This window comes from Lacerta agilis, chromosome 4 (assembly GCF_009819535.1).
Source record: "Lacerta agilis isolate rLacAgi1 chromosome 4, rLacAgi1.pri, whole genome shotgun sequence".
NCBI lineage: Eukaryota > Metazoa > Chordata > Lepidosauria > Squamata > Lacertidae > Lacerta > Lacerta agilis.
In genome coordinates, this window is record NC_046315.1 from 63421391 (window position 1) to 63440779 (window position 19389).

Consider the following 19389-nt stretch of genomic DNA (forward strand, 5'->3'; position numbering starts at 1 on the left):
TTCAGGTGTGGGGAACCTGTGGTCCTCCAGGTGTGGCTGGACTCCAACTCCCATCATCCGCAGCCACCATGGTCAATAGTCATAGTCTTTAATCTCCCCACCGCTGAAAGACTACCTGGTCCCTTATGCCCCTGGCTAGACTCTGAGATCATGGGGGGAGATGCTCTTCTCACAGGGCCATAGTCCTCAGAGAGATGGTGCATGGCCACTTGCAAGAGGATGTTCTCCACTGTGGGATCCTGACTCTAAAATCACCCCCCCCCCCTGTATGCGAGCAGCTCCAGCACTGATGCAGTTTCAACACCTGTTAAAATCATGGTGGTTCCTCCAAGCATATGGCCTAGAGTGGCATCCCTCGCCTAGCTGATGTAGTTATGTTCTTAGCATACTGCACACTCTTACTTTTAAGTTGTATTTAAATGAACTATTGTTTATTGTACATTAATGTTACAGCGAAGAGAACAACAAAGAGCTGGTATTAAACCATTATACATAAAAGAACTCTTAACAGTGATTCTGTAAAGCAGTGGAGTTGCGAGGGTCTGGCTCAGAAACAATGGTTTGCTTAAGGCAAACCATGACCACCTATGAAGCAACTCACCAGTCGTATGCCCCAGCAAGATCTTCTAGAAAGAAGGATGCACAGCAGCACACATCCGGGCCCTTTCGCTCTCTCTTGTGCCGCAGGTCTTTTCTCAGTGGGAGAAAGGTGGGGGGTTGTCTGTTATTTGTCCAGACCAGGTAAGAAACTGCAAATGAGAATCTATTTTGTACAGGCTTCCAGAACCTGGTGCACGAAAGACATCATTGGACTCCCATCATCCTGGACCACTGACTATGCTTGGGTATATGGAAACTGCAGCCTAAAAACTTCTGGAGGGCTAGATGTCTATCTGTTTGACTTTCTGTCTTATGCCCTAGCCACAGGGAAGGTGTCACAGCTGAGCACGTGCTCTGCATGTACAAGTTCTGAAATTCAGTCTCTGGCATAGCCAGATGGAGAAGGGGAAGATTCCTGTAGGAGACCTTGGAGATATGCTACTTGTCAGCATCTACAGAACTGAGCCTTATAGACCAATGATCTGACTCAGTATAACAGGGCTGCCTTTGCTCCTAATGAAGGAAAGCCCTGGTTCCCCCAACCCAAAATAAACCTTCTGCATTTGCCAGTGATGGAAAGAGGATGGGATGGGTGGGGCGTTTGGCAGCAAGCACAGACAGAAGCTGGCTAGTAAGCCAAGGACCCTGATGAGGGACACCCCCACTTTGCAGCCTGTTTATGCTGCATCAGCTGCATACATCCCTGAAGGCTCCCACGTCACATGACTTTTTTTGTAGACATAACGCAGCTTGCATGAATGGATTTATGAAATGAAAATGTAGGAACAGAAGCATCGTGTAACTGTGCACATGAACGGGCGACACATTCAAGCAACTCCCTAATGGTTGACTCACAAATTGCAAAAATCCAGACCTTGTCTACTGGTCTTTGGGGGGTAAGAATCAAATATGAATCAAAAGCACCAACATTACATGAATACATACCGGTAAGCTGATAAATGTTATGTTAATGGGAGTTCTTTCCCCGTGCTTCACTATGTATTATATGTTAGTTTCAGGTTTGTGGTCAGGTCTGGTGCTGAACTAACTAACACCATCAAATAAATATGACGGATTCTGAGTGCTGAATGTCAGCAGCTATATATCCAAAATAGGAGACTAACAACACCTTATAATTAAAAAAGGAGAAATACAACTGCACTGTTCACCCACTTCTGTTCTTTTTTGGATCCTTCTGGATCTTGAATGTGATGGCATGGATATTTCTTGTTAAGTGAATACAGCATATCCAGGTCTTACCAAAAGTATGGGGGTAGAAATGTGGAAGTGTATTTATTCTATTTATTTTTATGGAACTATTGCTCCAACTTATCACTCTTGACAACAGTGCTCAAGGTGGTTTGCAATATTTTAAATTTATAAGGACAGCAGAGGAGGATCACAAAGCAAGCTCAGGAGGGAGACTAAAAGAGAAATCAATCAGAAGGCAAAACAAATATTTGCCTAAGCAGAAGCCCTAACCTGGAATCACAGAATTAGAGGGTTGGAAGGGACCATGAGGGTCATCTGGACCAACCCCCTGCAATGCAGGAAGTCTCATAGTTGAAGACTGAGTTTCTGAAGTAGGATTTCCACAATTTGGGTGCCACCACAGAGAAGGCTCTTTCTCTTATTGGCACAACCAGCACTGAAGCTAGTGCTGAGACAACACACAACAGCCTCTGCAGCTTACCCTTGGCATCACAGAGACTTCATTCATTCAACTTATATCCCTCTCCCTTCCCCCCAAAGGAGTCCACGATGGCAAACAACAAGAGATAATAAACTCATCTTAAAAAGACAACTTTATAACAATTCTAATACAAATGCAGGCACATTTTTGCATACAAACTCAACCTCCTGTCAGTTTCTACCCAAAGTATTCTCTGCCACACAGTTCTAATATTATCTCAAAAAAATCCCGCAAGTTGCATATTCTAGACTGCTATGTTCTGAGCTGCTAAAATAAACACCAGCTGCAGTGCTCTCAGTTTAACACATTCCTTTAAACAGTGTAAGACACACACACAGGGCACTTCCAGACTGTCACTATTTTTTGGCTGGGATTCAATCACATACTAGGAAATCCAGGCTGCACAATTATAATAAATCTTTTGGGGAAGGAGGTTTGTTGCTCAAGGCCTCCTGATCTGAGTTTTTGCCATCAAGGAAGTGAAAGGAATACGCATTGGAATGTGCGGAATAATCCTTGCTTTGAGTCAATATCATCTAACCTCCCCACAAAGAAATCAGAATGAATGCTCATTCAGGAGCCAATGCCCCCCCCCCTGCAAATTAATCAGGATGCTCAACAAACAGGTCACCTGGAAGCACCCAAAAATACAGAGTAGACCCAAGAATAATCTATTCTATTCCAGTCCCCTCAGCAAAAAAAAAAAAAACACAACCTAAACTGAGCACAGTAATTTCATATATAAAAACAGACTTTTATCATGCCCTCTTCCCCTTCCCCCTTTAAAGAAATGTCAGACTTATTACTGAATGCTGTGCATACTGCTTACTGTAGAAAAGTGTAGATCTTGTGTCTACATTTAAACACATTCCAAGCGTCTCCATTAGGCCTCCAAGACTGGCTTGTTTTCTGAGAAAGTGAGTAAGCTTTCCAAGGGGTCAGCAGAATTCTAATGTTTGCACTCTCTCATTTCAATTTGTGGTCCTTTGATTAAAGAGCTGGATCACATTTTTGACTGGAAGAGCAGTCCTTTCTGCTTTTTGAGTATGGCCAGAAAACCAGGACTGAAAGATACTGTACAATTGTTTTTTTCCAAAGCAGACAAAAAGGGAAGGTAGGCTCGTGAGTTAGAAAACAACTAAAAAAACAGCAGTTGTCCTTCTTTATCAGGATGAACTATTTTGCATTGTTTCCAATTGTTCCCAATTAACAGTATTACATGACTGCTGTTTTTGGATGCCATCGCTCTACCTTTTATGCAGAACTTGCTTTTCAGCCACTAGATGGCAATAGATAGGCGGTTTGCGGCTCTGAAAGCAGTAAACATTGATGTGACAGAGAGCAATTGATTAACATAGAATATATACATACATGAAGATATTGCTCTAAGTCAGCACTTCACTGCTCACTGATTTGTTTTTGTTTTTTTAAACCACACACAAACAGTGCCAACTCTCAAATTATCAACACATTATTTCCTTTTGTTTGACTTTTCTGCCCCTCCACCCCACAGGCTTGAATAAGTAAGGATGTTATTATCACATGCACATGCTTATCCATTAAATAAAAATCAAATCAGGAAAGCTTTTATCTGGAGGCAGCCATTCCAGCACTGGGAGAGCAGAGCTCACTCCATTGGCTCTGCTGCTGCGACAGGCCAGCTCCATCAGGCATCTTCTCCCTCAACTGGGAGCAGCCATTTCGTCAGCTATGCCAGCTGGTCAATGTAGGAACAACTGCCTAGAAATCGGTGCCCGAGTTTTGAGTTTTTATTTTCCTCTTGCCTCCTTGTCCCTTTTCCCTTGAGTGTTGGTATTTTCACAGTGCTATTTTTCATGGAACTGACCTTGAACACCTCCGTTGTTCTCCTATAACGGGAATGGCTGGGAAAAAAGCCCTGTATTCTTATCTACTTATTTATTAGAATGCCTTTTTGGCTGAACAGCAGGATACAAATGCTCTAAATAAATAAATAAATAAGAAATGGCATTCTAAAAATGTTGTAGATTTCATATCAGGAAAGAAGAACCCTCTCTCCTGATCTTCTGCAGCTAATGGGAAATCCAACTCCATTCTTTCAATTAACCCAGAGTGGATCTACACACAGGAAAAAACCCACTATAAATGAGTCATAAATTAAATTCTTATAACAAAAGGGGGGGACCCAATGTAAAATCGCATAGAAAAGTTTTTTGCTCTACAGCACCATCTGGTGTTGCATGCTTATAATACATTTAAAATTCTGTTTGCTGAGTCCCCAGTGTGGTGTAGAACCTAAGAACATGCCTGTGAGGAGGAAAAGAGAGAGAAAAACCAGCTATATAGTTTGGATTGTCAATCAGATTGCAGAATTCAGTAACAATATTTTGTTGCTTTTGGCTGCTCTGCAGGCAGGAGAATTTTGAGAGCTTCTCCCACCACAGGTCTTCTACTCTTTTATTCCACGCACACAAATTTTCCTTTCCTTAAGATCTGATGACTTCCCAATTTATTCTCAGAAATCTCAGACTATTCAGTCAAAAATGAAAGCGCAGACCAGAGGTGTTGGTTGTGCATCAAATAGCCACCCAAGTAAATAAGAGCTAGAATGCAACATGCAAATCAGGAAAGGGATTCAGGTCTCTGCATCTCTCATATGATCCTTAGCTTGTTCAACTATTTCCTGCTTTCAGGCAGGAAATGCAAGACTGAGAGCAAAACATACAGCAAGAACAAAAACAAATGAAACACCCCTCCAGCTCATTTCTGTATTAAAAGGCTTTTAACATGAAAGCCCATTTCAGCTGAGTTTATCCAGGTGTAGGTTCCCAGGCGCATTCTTAGTTCAGAATTAATTACCCACCTCTAAATTACCAGAGAGGCTATCATTGGGGTGGCAATCGGGAGTTAATAGCCAGAGGCCATCCTCAGCTAGTTTTAGACAGAGGGCAGGGTGCTTGCAAGAAGGGTAATTTTCTGTGTGCTGAAAATGTAAATCACAATTTCCTGTTGACCAGCCATGGATTCCATCAAGCAAGGAGAGAGAGAAATGTTTCCATGAAGGCCCCTGGCCACTCGCTGTACCCCAAGGCATTTATTTCCTTCTTCTGATCAGTGTTTGACAAGTTTGGTCTTCAGAGTCACAGAGAAATTACTTATTGAAAACAAGATCATGGCCTCCCCATGCCCCATCTTACAAGCTCCCAGAATCTCAGTGAAGGGATGTGCTGGAAACTGACCAAGCAACAAGCCAAACTTAAATAACCACAAGAACCAAAAACATCATTAATCAAAACCCACTGGGACTTGTTTCAGAAAGGAAAACATTTGTTTCGTTGTCTATGAATTCCCACCAGCCAAAATAATAACAAAGAGTTTTTCAGCACTCAGCTTTTATTTCCCCAACACTCTTTAGGATGGATCCAAATGTTTCATGCCTCTGATGGGAGTCTTCCCCTAGCGCAGCAGTGGGGAACCTTTTTCTGATAAAAGGTAATGGATTGAGGGTGAAAGTCAGTCAGGGCTGCAGCTGATCATGGGCAGAAACAGATCAGGTGGGGGGTGGAGCCACGGCCAAAAGTAGGTGGAGTTTTCAGCCTCACATGACTGCATAGTTCTTCCTCTCTTGTCTATGTCACCCCATCCCTTCTCTACCTCTCCTCACCACATACAATAACAAAGCAACAAATGAGGTGGTTGCTTGCCAGACAAGTGGTCAGGACACAGAGAGTGGACCGGCAGCATCCAGGGAGCCACAGAAAAGGATTCAGCCTGTATGACAACTCTGACCAAAGGAGAGACTAACCTGTCCTTCTCCTGGGCCCTAGGTAGCCTAGCCTTTGTCTTGCCCTATCCGCAATAGCAAGATGGCTGGCTCAGAAAATGGATAGCAGAGAACCCATGTTCATACCCAACGTATTCTGCTAGGGACACGGATAGGAGTAGCCCCATAATGAAGTGATCAGCTATCTCCAGAAGTGACTCTACGCTGCATTCCAAAGAGGATGTGTCTGTGTTCTGTGATAAGTGACTTCCATGCCACAACTGTGAGCTCTGGAGTCCGATCCAAAGAGAAGCATAGCACCGGTCAGCATAGAACACAGAATGCATTTCCTCAGGGTTTTAATAACAGGTTATCTCACCTGTGAACGACCCCCTGCCCTGCTCTATGTCTGAAAAAGGAAAGCAAATATAGACAACACAGAAAAACCCTATTGACTTCCAATCCTATTTCCAAGGCCATCCCATCCCAATTTTGAAACGTGAATGGAAGTGACAAAACACTGTGACTGTCACACATGTTCTGTACAGAAGGTACAGCGACAGAAGTTTAATTGGGGATGGGTGGGAATCTCTTATGAGTATTCTCCTCCTTTGTAGGAGAACACTGCATGCAAACCACACTTGAAATTACTGGGGGATTGTAAAGGTTATTTTTGCTTTCTGCATTTGTGTCAGAAAACGACTACTGTCCACCGCCTGGTGCTATGAGGTTCTGTTTTAGTGGGCCACCTATGGAAAAGTCCAGTTACAACACAGTAAAGCCAGAATAGTTCTTTTTAAGAAGCAAGAAAAAAAGTCATTAGTCCAATCTAGTGTTGCACCTCTACCCAGCAATTAAGGAAATAATAAACATTCATTTGGTTTCTTGTTCTTGAAAGCAGAGCTTATGAATCAGTGTCGGGGACACTGAACTGGCATCAAGAGTTGTTTAATGCTATTATTCAGATGATTCAACAGAATTCACAAAAGCATGCCGCTTGCTTTATGGTTGGCTGTCAAGGGGACCAACACCTGAGATCTGAAGTACCAACTCTTCTAATCTAAGGTGTCATCAGAGTTCAGAGCACACATGTGAAAAGATAACCTATAACCAAGGCAGATGGGGTTTGACGTGATACTGCTTTTGATAGTAATTCCCCCCCCCCCATAGGATGGGTTCGGAAAAGGTCAAGCTGACACGAGTTGTAACCCCACTCTAAAAATCCCTTATGGCTGTACACATTCAGCTCCAAGGTACCAGGCACACTGTTTTCATCAAAGGCTGCTAAACCAGGTCAGTTTCAGGTCAGCAGGAGTGCACCCTGGTAGTGCAGGCAGCACTGTCCACGGAAAAACACTCTAAGCTTAAAATTGCATAAATTTAAGGTTAAGCATAATGGTTTGTGCATTTAAAACAAAGCCCCATAGGCCTCAGTGACTATGACTGCAATCCTATACACACTGACCTGGGAGTAAATTCCCACTGAATTTTACTTACTTCTGCTGAGACAGGCCTTGGATTGCACAGTAGATTGAATTTATTGTATTAAAAAAAATGTCAAATCAATGAGACTATCAACATGCTTTAAAATTAAACATTTTCTGAATTAGACACAGCAGGTCACATCTCAAGGCGCAGGGGTTGTCTTGTATTTCCATAAGCATGGGAGCAAATCCCGTGTTAATAAGCAGGGGTAAGCTCAGAGGGTTGATTCATGCCATGGCTTAATTCCAAAGCTCACCCACGCCTTTGCCATTACATCTGAACCGCAACTATGGTTTGCCCTCCAAACCATGATTGTAAACCTTGGATCAACCCTGGTTTGAATGACAAGCAGGTTCAGATGTAATGGCCATCTATAGCCCTAATCATGTGTTCCATTTGGGGCTTAAATAGGCAAGGAACGGTGACTTTTCAGAGGCACGGCAACTCTGCCACCACACTCATTGGCACCTGCAGGTTGAAGGACACCTTCTGCAGTGAGGAAGTCTCCTGTGCTTGTGGAGCCTCTCATGTGTTTTGGAACCCTGGGAAATCAGGTTTCCAAACCAGAGGCTTCACTGCTTATCTTAACCCTCCTGCTGCAGATAGGAACACGCGGAAGGTAACAGGGATGGGGCTGGAGCTAGTTCGCTTGTTCCCTCTTTGGAATGCCACAATAGGTCTTATAGCTTGCATCCATTGTGACCAGAATATTGTAATGCAAACCGTTTTTCTTTTTAAAACCTCTAGCTATAGGGCTTGGTAGGTACAGTTCCTCTCCTTGTTGAGGCTAAGGACAAAATTTTACTTGTTGAATATTTCCCTTTGACAAAGTCATTAAAGAGGCAGGAAAACCTTCAAGGCCACGCATTAGGAATTCCGTTCAAGGGTTCTGAGAGGACAGAAGAAAGCAAATAAGTTTTTTAACCTGCTGCACAGCTATACAACACAGGTTGCATTTTTAAAAGGTGACTCATTTAGTAATATCTTTGGGGGGGTGGCTTTCTTGAAGTGAAGTGGAAGGGGGAGCCATTTCTTTTCAGTAGTTATCTCAAGCAATAATATAAATGCCACTTCTAATATCTCCTTAATGTTCCCCCTAAGTATCTATTAGCAAATCTAAATATCTATTAGATTTGTTTTCTCTCACAGGGAAGTTATTTTTAAAAGTAGTAGATGGGTTCACAGGTGAGCTGTTTTATATAACTTTTGTGAAATCCTTCAAATTAATTGAAGCAACGAACCAATCAGTAAAATAATTTCAAAGGTGATGTGGGGCAGGGCATATTCTTTTGCCATATATTATTGTGGTTCTTTTGCCATATATTAAATGGATTTTATCTTTTAATGGAATGTTTGTTAACTTTCTCATAGTGCCTTTCTTATAGTGCCTTTTGAAATGCTCCGATTCTTTAAATTAAAAGTTACCAATGCTCAATAGATAAATGCATAATTATCATTTTTGTTCAAAAGTTTTGAATTGATTGCTGCATTAGTCAATCAATCAATCAATCAATCACTAATGACTTTCAGTTAAAACCAAGATTTCACAGAATGTACAGGTCAGCTACAAAGAAGCAACAAAGGTCCTCAGAATGTCTATATCTATCTATCTATCTATCTATCTATCTATCTATCTATCTATCTATCTGGTGACTTCTGTTTCAGTGTATCTGAAGAAGTGTGCATGCACACGAAAGCTCATACCAAGAACAAACCCAGTTGGTCTCTAAGGTGCTACTGGAAAGAATTTTCTATTTTGTTTTATCTATCTATCTATCTATCTATCTATCTATCTATCTATCTATCGGAGTACCTATTAAGTGAAAGTCGCAACAGATAATTATATTTATTGCTGATTGGCTGAGAATATACACCAACTTGCAAAAAGCAAAGCCAAAAAACGTGTTCAACTTTTTAACCATGTTTATGCCTGTTGCTGATATATAAGTTACACTTTCTTTGTGTAACCCAAGGAGGCTCACCTGGTGCTCACCTTTTTGGCATTGGGTGACCACCTTTTTATTCTTCCAGGTATTATAATGTTACGACATCCTCATGCTTTTGGTCCTGCTGTATAAATGTTTTGCTGCTGGTGATTTTTGTTTGTTTGTTTTATATTGAGGTTAATTTTATTCTGCTTTAATCTTTACGGGGTTTTTTATTTATTTATTGCTAACGTCTGCTCTCAAGCAGCAAATACATTTTGTAAACAAACCAATTGCTAGAATACAACACACATTCCCACATCTTTACTTAGCAAATGAGTTTTGCATGCAGGAGTTGGGAGAGAGAGAGAGAGAGAGAGAGAAAGCTTTATTATTTCCCAGTTACACAGAAACCCTGTCTACAAGGAAAAAGAGTATATATACCTGCATTCTTCAGCAGACAGCAGCCCAGGGCCATTTTTGATCACTTTGTTGTGCTTCTTAAGAAAATCTCCCAATGCCCAACAGGCTTTGCCTCTCCTGCATACTGTTCTCTGAATCTCAGAGTCCCAGTGATATGTGCAAACTGACCTGCAGAAGTGAGGGGGAGATGAGAGGGTCGAGGGAAAATCCCTCCAGGAAACACGCATGGCACAGATTTTTTATGAACATCTGCACGCCCTCCAGCTTCCCCTTCTAGACAAGCACATGGTTCAGCCCAAGTACTGGGTCTTTCTAATCTCTTCACCGTCCAGCATAAATGGTAAATCAGAAGAGTGAACAGTAATCCTACTGCTCTCACTCTCTGTCGCATGGAGGTGGAAGGGGGAAGGGAGGTTTAACTCTTTTGTAGCCTGAAAGACTCTCTCTCTCTCTCTCTCTCTCTCTCTCTCTCTCTCTGTGTGTGTGTGTGTGTTTAAAGACCTTGCTTGTTAAGTGACAGGCCTGGAAACAATTATCCAGGCCCCCAAGAAGTACGAGAAAAGATAATTTACCTGAGAGAAGGAGACTAAAAGAAAAATTCAGAAGCTTCTGTCACTATTTGTTTAAAAAGTTTTATGCTACACATTTCCATAATAGATTTCTGCCATTAGTAAAAGCAAATAAAAGGAGGGGGAGGGTAAAAGTAGCATATATCAAACAATTTGAAACAACAGAGAATAAAATCACACCCTTCAGGTGCACAAGTGCTTCTGACCCCTATGATTCACCCATGAAAATGGCGGGAAAGAACAGTATGCTGAAATACTAGCCCAAAGTTCATCACATGAGCAAGAGTGGCATGTTCCACGAAAACTGTGGAGCAATTACACTGCAAAACTTCTGTAATGTTCTGGGTGGGTTAAAATAGGCAAACATATTTTTTTTCCTGGAAGCAATTAACATGCACAAGAGTGCTAAATTTCTCCTATATTTCTGGAAGTGTATTTTACGTCGTGCAAAATATCGCTTAAAACTCAATAGTTATCATGAAAGGAAACATCGGGAAAATGTGGTTTGAAAGACAGAGAAAATGGTGAATGTACTGGCTCCTCCCACTTTGGGCTTTGGCTCCACCCAACAGTGGCATGGAGCCAGGCTTCAAACCAATTGCCCCTGAGGGAATGCAGCCCTGGGGTCAAGATTTCTCACCCCTGACCTAAATTTTCTTCCATCTAATTTCCTTTATTTCACGATAGTGATTTACATACAAAAAACACTATGTAACTGATCTTTGTGTTTAGGGAAGCTTTTAATGTTTAATAGATTATTGCTTTTTAATGTACTGTTGGAAGCCGTACAGAGTGGCTGGGGAAACCCAGCCAGATGGGTGGAGTATGGATATTATTATTATTATTATTATTATTATTATTATTATTCTCTCACCTCTGCTGTCAAGTAACTGGATTATGACATGCAGAAACAGTGTCGAGGGGTGATGGTAGCAAATCAGACATGATTATTAAGTAAACAGAGAAACAGATACTATAGTAAGAAAAGCGCAACGAGAATCTGGATTCTCCTTTGTAAATGATAAGCACATGCAAAAAAAAAATGTTGTCTAAGCGAAAGCCAAGAGGTGCAACTTGGATTCAAAACAGGAACTGAAGCATAGCAGAGGTTTTCTGATGCATTTAAGACAGGCCAAGTCAACAGAAAGTCTGGCTGTAACAGAAGCAGCGGGCTTGGAAAACATGACCTAGATAAGATACTTCAGCCATCCAAACATCAGTGAGAGGAATCAGCAGCTTACACAGCCATGCACAATTTCCTAAAAGGCTTGTAACTGTAGCCCCCCACAAACTGCTCTTTCCCTTCCTCCTGTTTTTCTTTTATTTTTTACAAAGATAAGTCAATGCAAGAGATGAAATCAAGGGAAACAAAGGGAGGGTAAGAGTTTGCATGCCTTACAACAGACTTTACTGTACTTAAACATCCATAGGAATCTAGAGTGGCTGCTTCCTAGTTGGAAGTCCTTGTTCAGTGTCCACAGAAATTTTTTATGCCCCCTTCCAAGCCCCCCGCTTATTTTGGTGATGGCTTATTTTGGTGATGTAGAACGTACATCTAGATACATACAACACACACACACACACACACACACACACACACACACACAGTCCTCGTGCCCTGAATGTTATTTAGAGGCATGGCTTCAGGATCTTTCTAGCCACTTCTCCATGTTTATTTTAAAGAAGCCCCCCCCCAAAAAAAAACCCATGTTGAAGGAAGGAAAAGGTGCTTGACATTTTGTTTTCTTTAGGAAGTCATAATAATTTTTAAAAGGTTGAAATATCAACAAGTCTGCTTTCCCCTCAAAGTGAACTCAAATACCAAAGGAAACATACTTGCTCTCGGTGCCTGAACAAACCGCAGTGAATTAATTCCGTGTTGTTAATGGCAAGGATGCAATTGCTCTGCAGACAACCCATCCAGATGTGGGGGAAATAACTTGAGGAGTTGGACAACTCAGCGAGCTTGGCCTGTCACTTTGATGGTCTCCCTCAATCTGGTGCACATTTGCACACATCTCAAAATTAACCAGCAGTTTGGATAGGATTGCATAAACAGACCTCCAGACCACTGGAGGAGGGAGAACCTCTGATTTCTTTTCAAATGCAAGAAGAGGCCAATTTATGGAACTGTATTCCCCCCCACACACACTTTTCAGTATGTTTACCAACCTGGGAGAGTCACAAGTGAATAAGCGATGAAAAAATGAAAAAGTGCAAAGTCACTGTCTCTCACCCTAACATACCTCACAGGGCTGTTGTAGGGATGAAGAGGAGGAGAACCGTGCCTGATGCCCTGAGCAACTTAAGAGGGCAGGTGCGATAAAAATGTAATAAGAATTATAACAATGAATTAAGGGATTTTGTTTCAAGCTTACACTTCTGTACCTGCAGGTTAAAACAGTCCGACCCAAAAATATTGTGGAGTCCATGAAGCAGATCCACCATATCCACTAGAGGTCAGACTCCTGACAGGATACAAGTCAGTTTTAATAGCCTTCTCTACTTGCGAATAGCCCTGAGTTTTGATGCATGTATAGGAAGTGATAGAGACACACGTGAAGCCATTATCTTACTATACTTTCCCCCCTGTCCAACCCAACTATTATTACCCATGTCATAAATGTAAAATTTGAAGTGATAACTAGAGTGGCTGTAGGAAAGGATTTTCTCCAATGTTTTTAACAAGAGACATCTTGACTTTATACATACAGTCATACCTTGGTTGACGAACGTCTTGCGAGTCGAATGTTTTGGCTCCCAAATGCCGCAAACCCGGAAGTGAGTGTTCCAGTTTGTGAACATTTTTTGGAACCCGAACGTCTGACGTGGCTTCTGCTGCTTCTAACTGGCTGCATGAGCTTCCTGCAGCCAATTGGAAGCCATGCCTTGGTTTCCAAACGTTTTGGAAGTCAAACAGACTTCCAGAACAGATTCCGTTCGACTTCCGAGGTATGACTTGTACATTCCAACAGTATGATGGACCAGACTTTTAAGTTCATCTCTTGATACCACTCTAATTAGCTCCTTCTGTAGATGAGAAATGCTTCCATTTCTCCTGATCATCATTCCAAAACAAATCTCCTGTAGTTTTAATTATTTTTCACCTCTATCACCAGACAAGGAAAGCTACAGTGGAGATAAAGCTGTTGCTCAAAAATGGACTTTTCCTCTAGTTCACTTAGTTCTGAATTACTGGTACAAATGTATGTGCATCACTTGATACAGGACATCACTTGTCTCATCTTCTGGGTCCTTCACACTCATGGCTAGCAGTATAGTGCTTTATTCATATATATTGAATACATTTTTCTACTACAATGGTATAATGGCTAAATTGCATGAAAGTGTCTCAGTACAATGAGTTTGTCATGTGCCAAATACAGGGTAAACAACACAGGCTACTTGCAAAAGGAAAAGTGAGTACATTTCCCCCCCCCTTCCTTGTTAGTATGCTATTGCAAAAAGTTTGCAAAGACCCTCCTTGCAATTTCCCTCTCCCCTCTTTATAAACATGTACTTTACGTATCAGAGAGCATTGCAATTGCCAACGGTCTGTGAAATCGATACAGTTATTTATTCCGCTGCATACGCTGTGTGTGGGTGTACGTGTACAAGACAAAGCTGTTGACTTACGGAATCGGGTTGAGTTTGTAATCCATGCAGAGAGCTCTGCTCTCCCTGGAGAAATCAGGATGTGAAGAAGCAAAGCTTTCTTCATTTTTGTTGATTCCTAAGTAGGCCAAATCACTTTGGAAGATAGCCAGGAGTTAATTTAATATTCATCTCTGACCTGTTTTATTCCTTCAAGGTTTCAGTATGAAGTTGGCTGAAAGCCTTTTTCTCTGTTTGCCTGAAAAATGTATCACCATTAATGCTATCCCCCAAAGCACGGTCTGCAGTGCACACATAAATAATGAATTCAGAACCACTGCTGCTTTCTTGTTCCATCAGCATATTACTGCAGGACCTTGATAGTTGCTACTCAGGTAATAGTCATGTGCATATGTTAACATAGAAGTTTGGGGGCCTGCTCTTAATTTCACTTCTCTCCTCATTCCAGTTTATATGGCAGGTTGCAGGAGAATCTCTTCGGTTTCCTCAAGATGGTTCCTCAAGCATGTTTGTCAGGGTACAACAGATGAGTGTAGCTAACATGGCATTTACCCCTCTGGTGGCCACAGATGCAAGTAGTGACTGGACGTTCTCAGTCTTAAGTAGAGCAGAGTTGGGTTTGCATCTAGGCTAAGAACTTATCAGTCAGAAAGAGCTTTTGCAAGATGCAAAAAGGTGCTACTGCAATGTGGAAATGGAAAAAGGTGACCATGATTTTGCACCCAAGATAATGCACTTTTGGCAGGCCTTGTTTCAAACAGATGGAATCCTTTGTAAAATCCTTGCTACTGTTACTGAATGATTTGTAATGTACAATGCAGAAAGAATGCACATGCATTTGGACACTAATATGCACAATCCTTCCTCCAACTTTCCTCAGTGGGAAGGAATCTTACACATAAAGCATTTGCACATGCCCATAGATGTGTTGACTGCCTGCATGGCATATAATGGGTCATAGGCATGGGCTGGCTATTGTAATACGGATTCCTCGTTTGATGTGGGTGTCATATTCCTATTATAATCATTTGTCATTTTATAATAGCTTCATTACCTACAAAATCATCTTGGAAAGTTCTCAGAGCTTCTAAGGGCATCTTCTCACTATTTTGCTGCCCACCACATTACACCACAGCTTCTGCATAGTGAGTCTCAAATATTGCTTTGCGATTCTTATAGGTATATTACTATGGGTTGTTATGAGAAACAGGTATCAGCTATCATCTTATCACGTAACATTTACAATTCTAAACCAATGTGTTACTATGGCCACAACTCATTATTTTTAGTTTCAAAGCAGTGATCTCTTGGGAGTTCTTATGACAAGGGTGTACCTAGTCTACAGCACTGCTGCACATTTGTAATCAATCTCCAGAAGACAATTATAGCACTAGTTGTAGGTGAACATGCTTTAGTGCAGGGCTTTTCAAACTTTTGACCCCCAAGATCCACTTGAGGGGGCTGAAAATTAATAAGGCCCACCAGTTACCTCATGGCAACCAGTCACAAAACAATGGTGGGTGGAGGCAGAGTCGTAATCAGCTGTCAATTCTCTTGCCTGCTCTTGCCACACTGAACTTGTATTCCATTCCCTGCCCCTGCCAGTTTATTTGATCCTTTCTTCCCTGTTCTTTTACATTCACTTCTTCCTCTTATAACATATTTCTTCACTTACCCCCTTCCTTTCTATTCCCAGTATATTGTTCTTAGGTGAAATATTTAGTGTATTTCTCTTTCTAAGTTCCTCAGACACCTCTTCTCACCCCTTCCCCTCAGAGGAAGCAGAGTTCTTATTTCCCATCCCCTCCTGACCACCTTTCCTTAGCAGTTGGGGAGTTGCTAGTGTTACCATTGGGCCAAACAAATGGCTACAAAAAGTGAGGAGGCACTGAACAGGCCTTGGCACTGAGGCACACCAGAAAGTGAAGGGAGGCTCACTGCTAGTTCCATCCCATTGGCTGAGAGATGCTGCTTTAGCAAGATTCTTACTCCATACTCTCTCCATCAATAAAAAGGGACAAACATTTACAGGATTTGCATAGGAGGAAGAAGAAAGACTTGTGGATTAGCAAATGTGAAAACTCAGCTGGGGTTTCCAAAGGCAGACCCTCCAAGTGCCCCTGTTTTCCAGGGACAGTCCTGGAGTTATAGAAGCCTTCCCGGTTTCCAATTTGATCCCAGAATGTCCCGCTTTTCCTTAGGACGCCCCTATTTTCATTGGAGAAATGCTGGAGGGTATGCAACGGCAGACTCAAATGTCGAGCAAGCTGACTTCCACTTGTATAACATGTTTGTGCAGGTGGAAGTCCATTCTGCTTGTGCATGTGTGGTGTTGGGGTGTGTGTGTGTAGATAGACAGACAGATGGACACACAAAACAACAATGCAGCCAAATTTATATTGAAACTTGTGATTGTCTATTCCTGCCAGAGCATCACGGAACTGACTCAAAGCAACCCAACACAGCTGGTCTGATCCATCAGCTGTAGACAAGCTGTTCCAGTGTGTAAAGCAAACTGCTGCTTGTCTGCCAATAAAATACTGTTTGGTTCATTCTTACACGAGTGCTTGGATTTACAGCCCAGCCTGTCGAGCCTGAAGCGGAACAGCCGCTGCACCAAGAGGGGTGTAAAACTTTATTCCATCCATTCAACATGGCGTTAGCACCTGATCTTCAGGAAGCAGGACAACACAGCCTTCAACATGTTAAAAAAAGAGACAAGGATGTAACAGATTTGGCTAAGCCGCATTTTTATTTTTCTCTGATTGAAAGGGAATTCCCACTTGACTTGCAGCCAAATCTTCTTGGCCTGAGGCCATCTTCAGGCCATGTAAGCCAGAACAGACCTAGAATCTACTCTTGGAAGGGTGTTAGTGCTTGAATAAATGGCATCCTTCCCAATGAAGTCAGCACTACTCCACCAGTATGTGAGAGGAGTCTGACACCTATTTTCTTGGTGGGATGTGTTAGAGATCTTTGATTTGTTTGTAAATCCCAAGGATACGGCTACTTGGTGCCCCAGTTCCACAGAGTCACCACAAGTCCCCAGCTCCACAGAGGTGTTGCTGTTTTGATCAAAAATACCATTTCCAAAGACTTCATATAACACAATATATAACAAAAAAATTAACCCAAGGAAAAGTCAAGGAAGAGCATGCAAACAAAATGTAGTACACTAATTTCTATGTTTATAAACTGCTTATAGGGCTTTTTGTTTTGTTTTGTTTTGTTCTAGTAAGTGTGTGTAAATCCTGTTAAATAAAATAGATGTCATCATGGTTGTATCTATTTTTCTTCAGGATAGGGTGGCCCAATGCAAAAATAAAATGAAATAAAACAATTCTACACCTTTGATAGAAGAGTTAATTTCGGCAGGTGGAGCAACTCCCTTCCATCCTGTCTTGGTTTTCCTCCTCCATGTAGTAGTCAGTATTACGTACCCAGTGAGCATGCTCAGTCCTGGTCAGCTCATTTTGGGGAGAGGTGTTTTCCTCCATGTTGAAGATTTCTTCTCTTCCTTTTGGGGCTGGATGTGAAGGGCACTCCTGTACCTAACCCTAGCGACAGTAAAATATTTCATTTTTCTCCCATCGATGTTTATGGCTAGCTCCCAGTTCTGCCTTTGGGAATGTTTAAAAATAGGTAGTTAGAAAGATAAAAGCCAGAGTGGAGTTGTGTGTGTGTGTGTGTGTGTGTGTGTGTGTGTGTGTGTGATCCAGAAGCAAGAAGCAGCAGGTTGGGTAGCTGGGAGAGACAGAGCCATGCTTGATTCCTGTTTGAATCAAAGGCTGTGGCTATGAGAGAAGCAAGTCCCTCTCTGTGAGCCCCTCTATCTCAGGCTCATGTTGAATATAGGTGTAAATAACCACATATCATAAAGACACCACAGTATCTATTGTTCCTCATTCTGAGGAAAACAAACCCTGGGTTAAGTGCCTGGCACGCTTAGAATCTCTCACCGCTCAGCGTTTGGTGTGGCATGCAACAGCACCATCACAGAAAGTCAAAGTATTCGACAGCACCATAAAGAAGACTGATCGCTGAAGAATTGATGCTTTTGAATTATGGTGCTGGAGGAGACTCTTGAGAGTCCCATGGACTGCAAAAAGATCAAACCTATCCATTCTTAAGGAAATCAGCCCTGAGTGCTCACTGGAAGGGCAGATCCTGAAGTTGAGGCTCCAGTACTTTGGCCACCTCATGAGAAGAGAAGACTCCCTGGAAAAGACCCTGATGTTGGGAAAGATGGAGGGCACATGGAGAAGGGGATGACAGAGGATGAGATGGTTGGACAGTGTTCTCGAAGCGACTGGTATGAGTTTGGCCAAATTCGGGAGGCAGTGGAGGATAGGGTTGCCTGGCGTGCTCTGGTCTATGGGGTCACGAAGAGTCGGACACGACTGAACGACTGAACAACAACAAAGGAAGGAAGGAAGGAAGGAAGGAAGGAAGGAAGGAAGGAAGGAAGGAAGGAAAATAGTCACAGCTATGTTAAAACAGCAACTGCTTAACCTCTCCTGGATGAGGAATCAAAGGAGAGGAAAACGGAGTCCATAGAAATTAACTCCAAATCTCCTTATGCCGATTAATTTACATTAATTTGAAAGTAGCTTTTTCACATAGTTTTGTGGGGCATAATGCAAGTCAGTAGACACACAATCTTTTTTTGGGGGGGGGGGTTTACAAATTATTTGTATTATGTAGTTACCCAATGATTTTACTGTTGTTGTTTTTCTGAAAAGCCGTCAGTGAGGGAGGCACAGTCATGGATTTATCTACCACCTCCTGACCAGGCCTTAGGAAAAAGATTGTGCTGATTGGAAAACTAAGTCAACTGAATTAACCCATGTTGGATTTGGCATAAGCTAGAAAATCCTTCAAATATGATTACAAGCCTCCCCCCGCCCCTTATTTTAAATCCAAGTTAGGTTTCCCAATACAGTCATGGAAGATTTGTTTTGCTTCAAACATTAAATTGGCTGTAGGATAACATCCCTCGCAAAAGGCTCCTCTCTCATATCCAGAAACAACTCTTTTTTTTTTTTAAACAAAAGATACTTCGTTCAAATGATATGGTGGCCTTGACAGAAACAGCAGAAATTCTTTTGCAATCTTGGGGAAGGACTACCGGTAAATCTCAGTGTCAGAGCACAGGCATTATAGTACAGAATATCCCAGCTTCACTCCTCAGCACCTCGGGTTAAGCCCGGAAAGTCTCCTGCCTAACACCCTGGGAAGTTGCTGCCATTCAGTGTTGACAATAAAGAGTTTGACTCACTCTAAGGCAGCTTCCGGTGTTCCTCTCCTTGCACCCAAGGTCCAAGCTTGTGTGGTGTC

The 19389-nt window shown here is 42.0% G+C and overlaps 1 protein-coding gene across 5 annotated transcripts in view; it reads right to left on the minus strand.

The window, feature by feature from the left end:
* Positions 1 to 19389, minus strand: part of NHS (NHS actin remodeling regulator) — a 247255-nt gene that overhangs the window by 62227 nt on the left and 165639 nt on the right. Inside the window, exon 1 of one of the 5 annotated variants that reach the window (XM_033147341.1) lies at positions 9890 to 10251. The exons of the other annotated variants lie outside the window; for them this stretch is intronic. Coding sequence (XP_033003232.1) covers positions 9890 to 9923 — 34 coding nt within the window. The 5' untranslated portion in view covers positions 9924 to 10251. Of the gene's footprint in view, positions 1 to 9889; positions 10252 to 19389 lie in introns of those variants that run through there. 5 annotated transcript variants of the gene reach the window in all.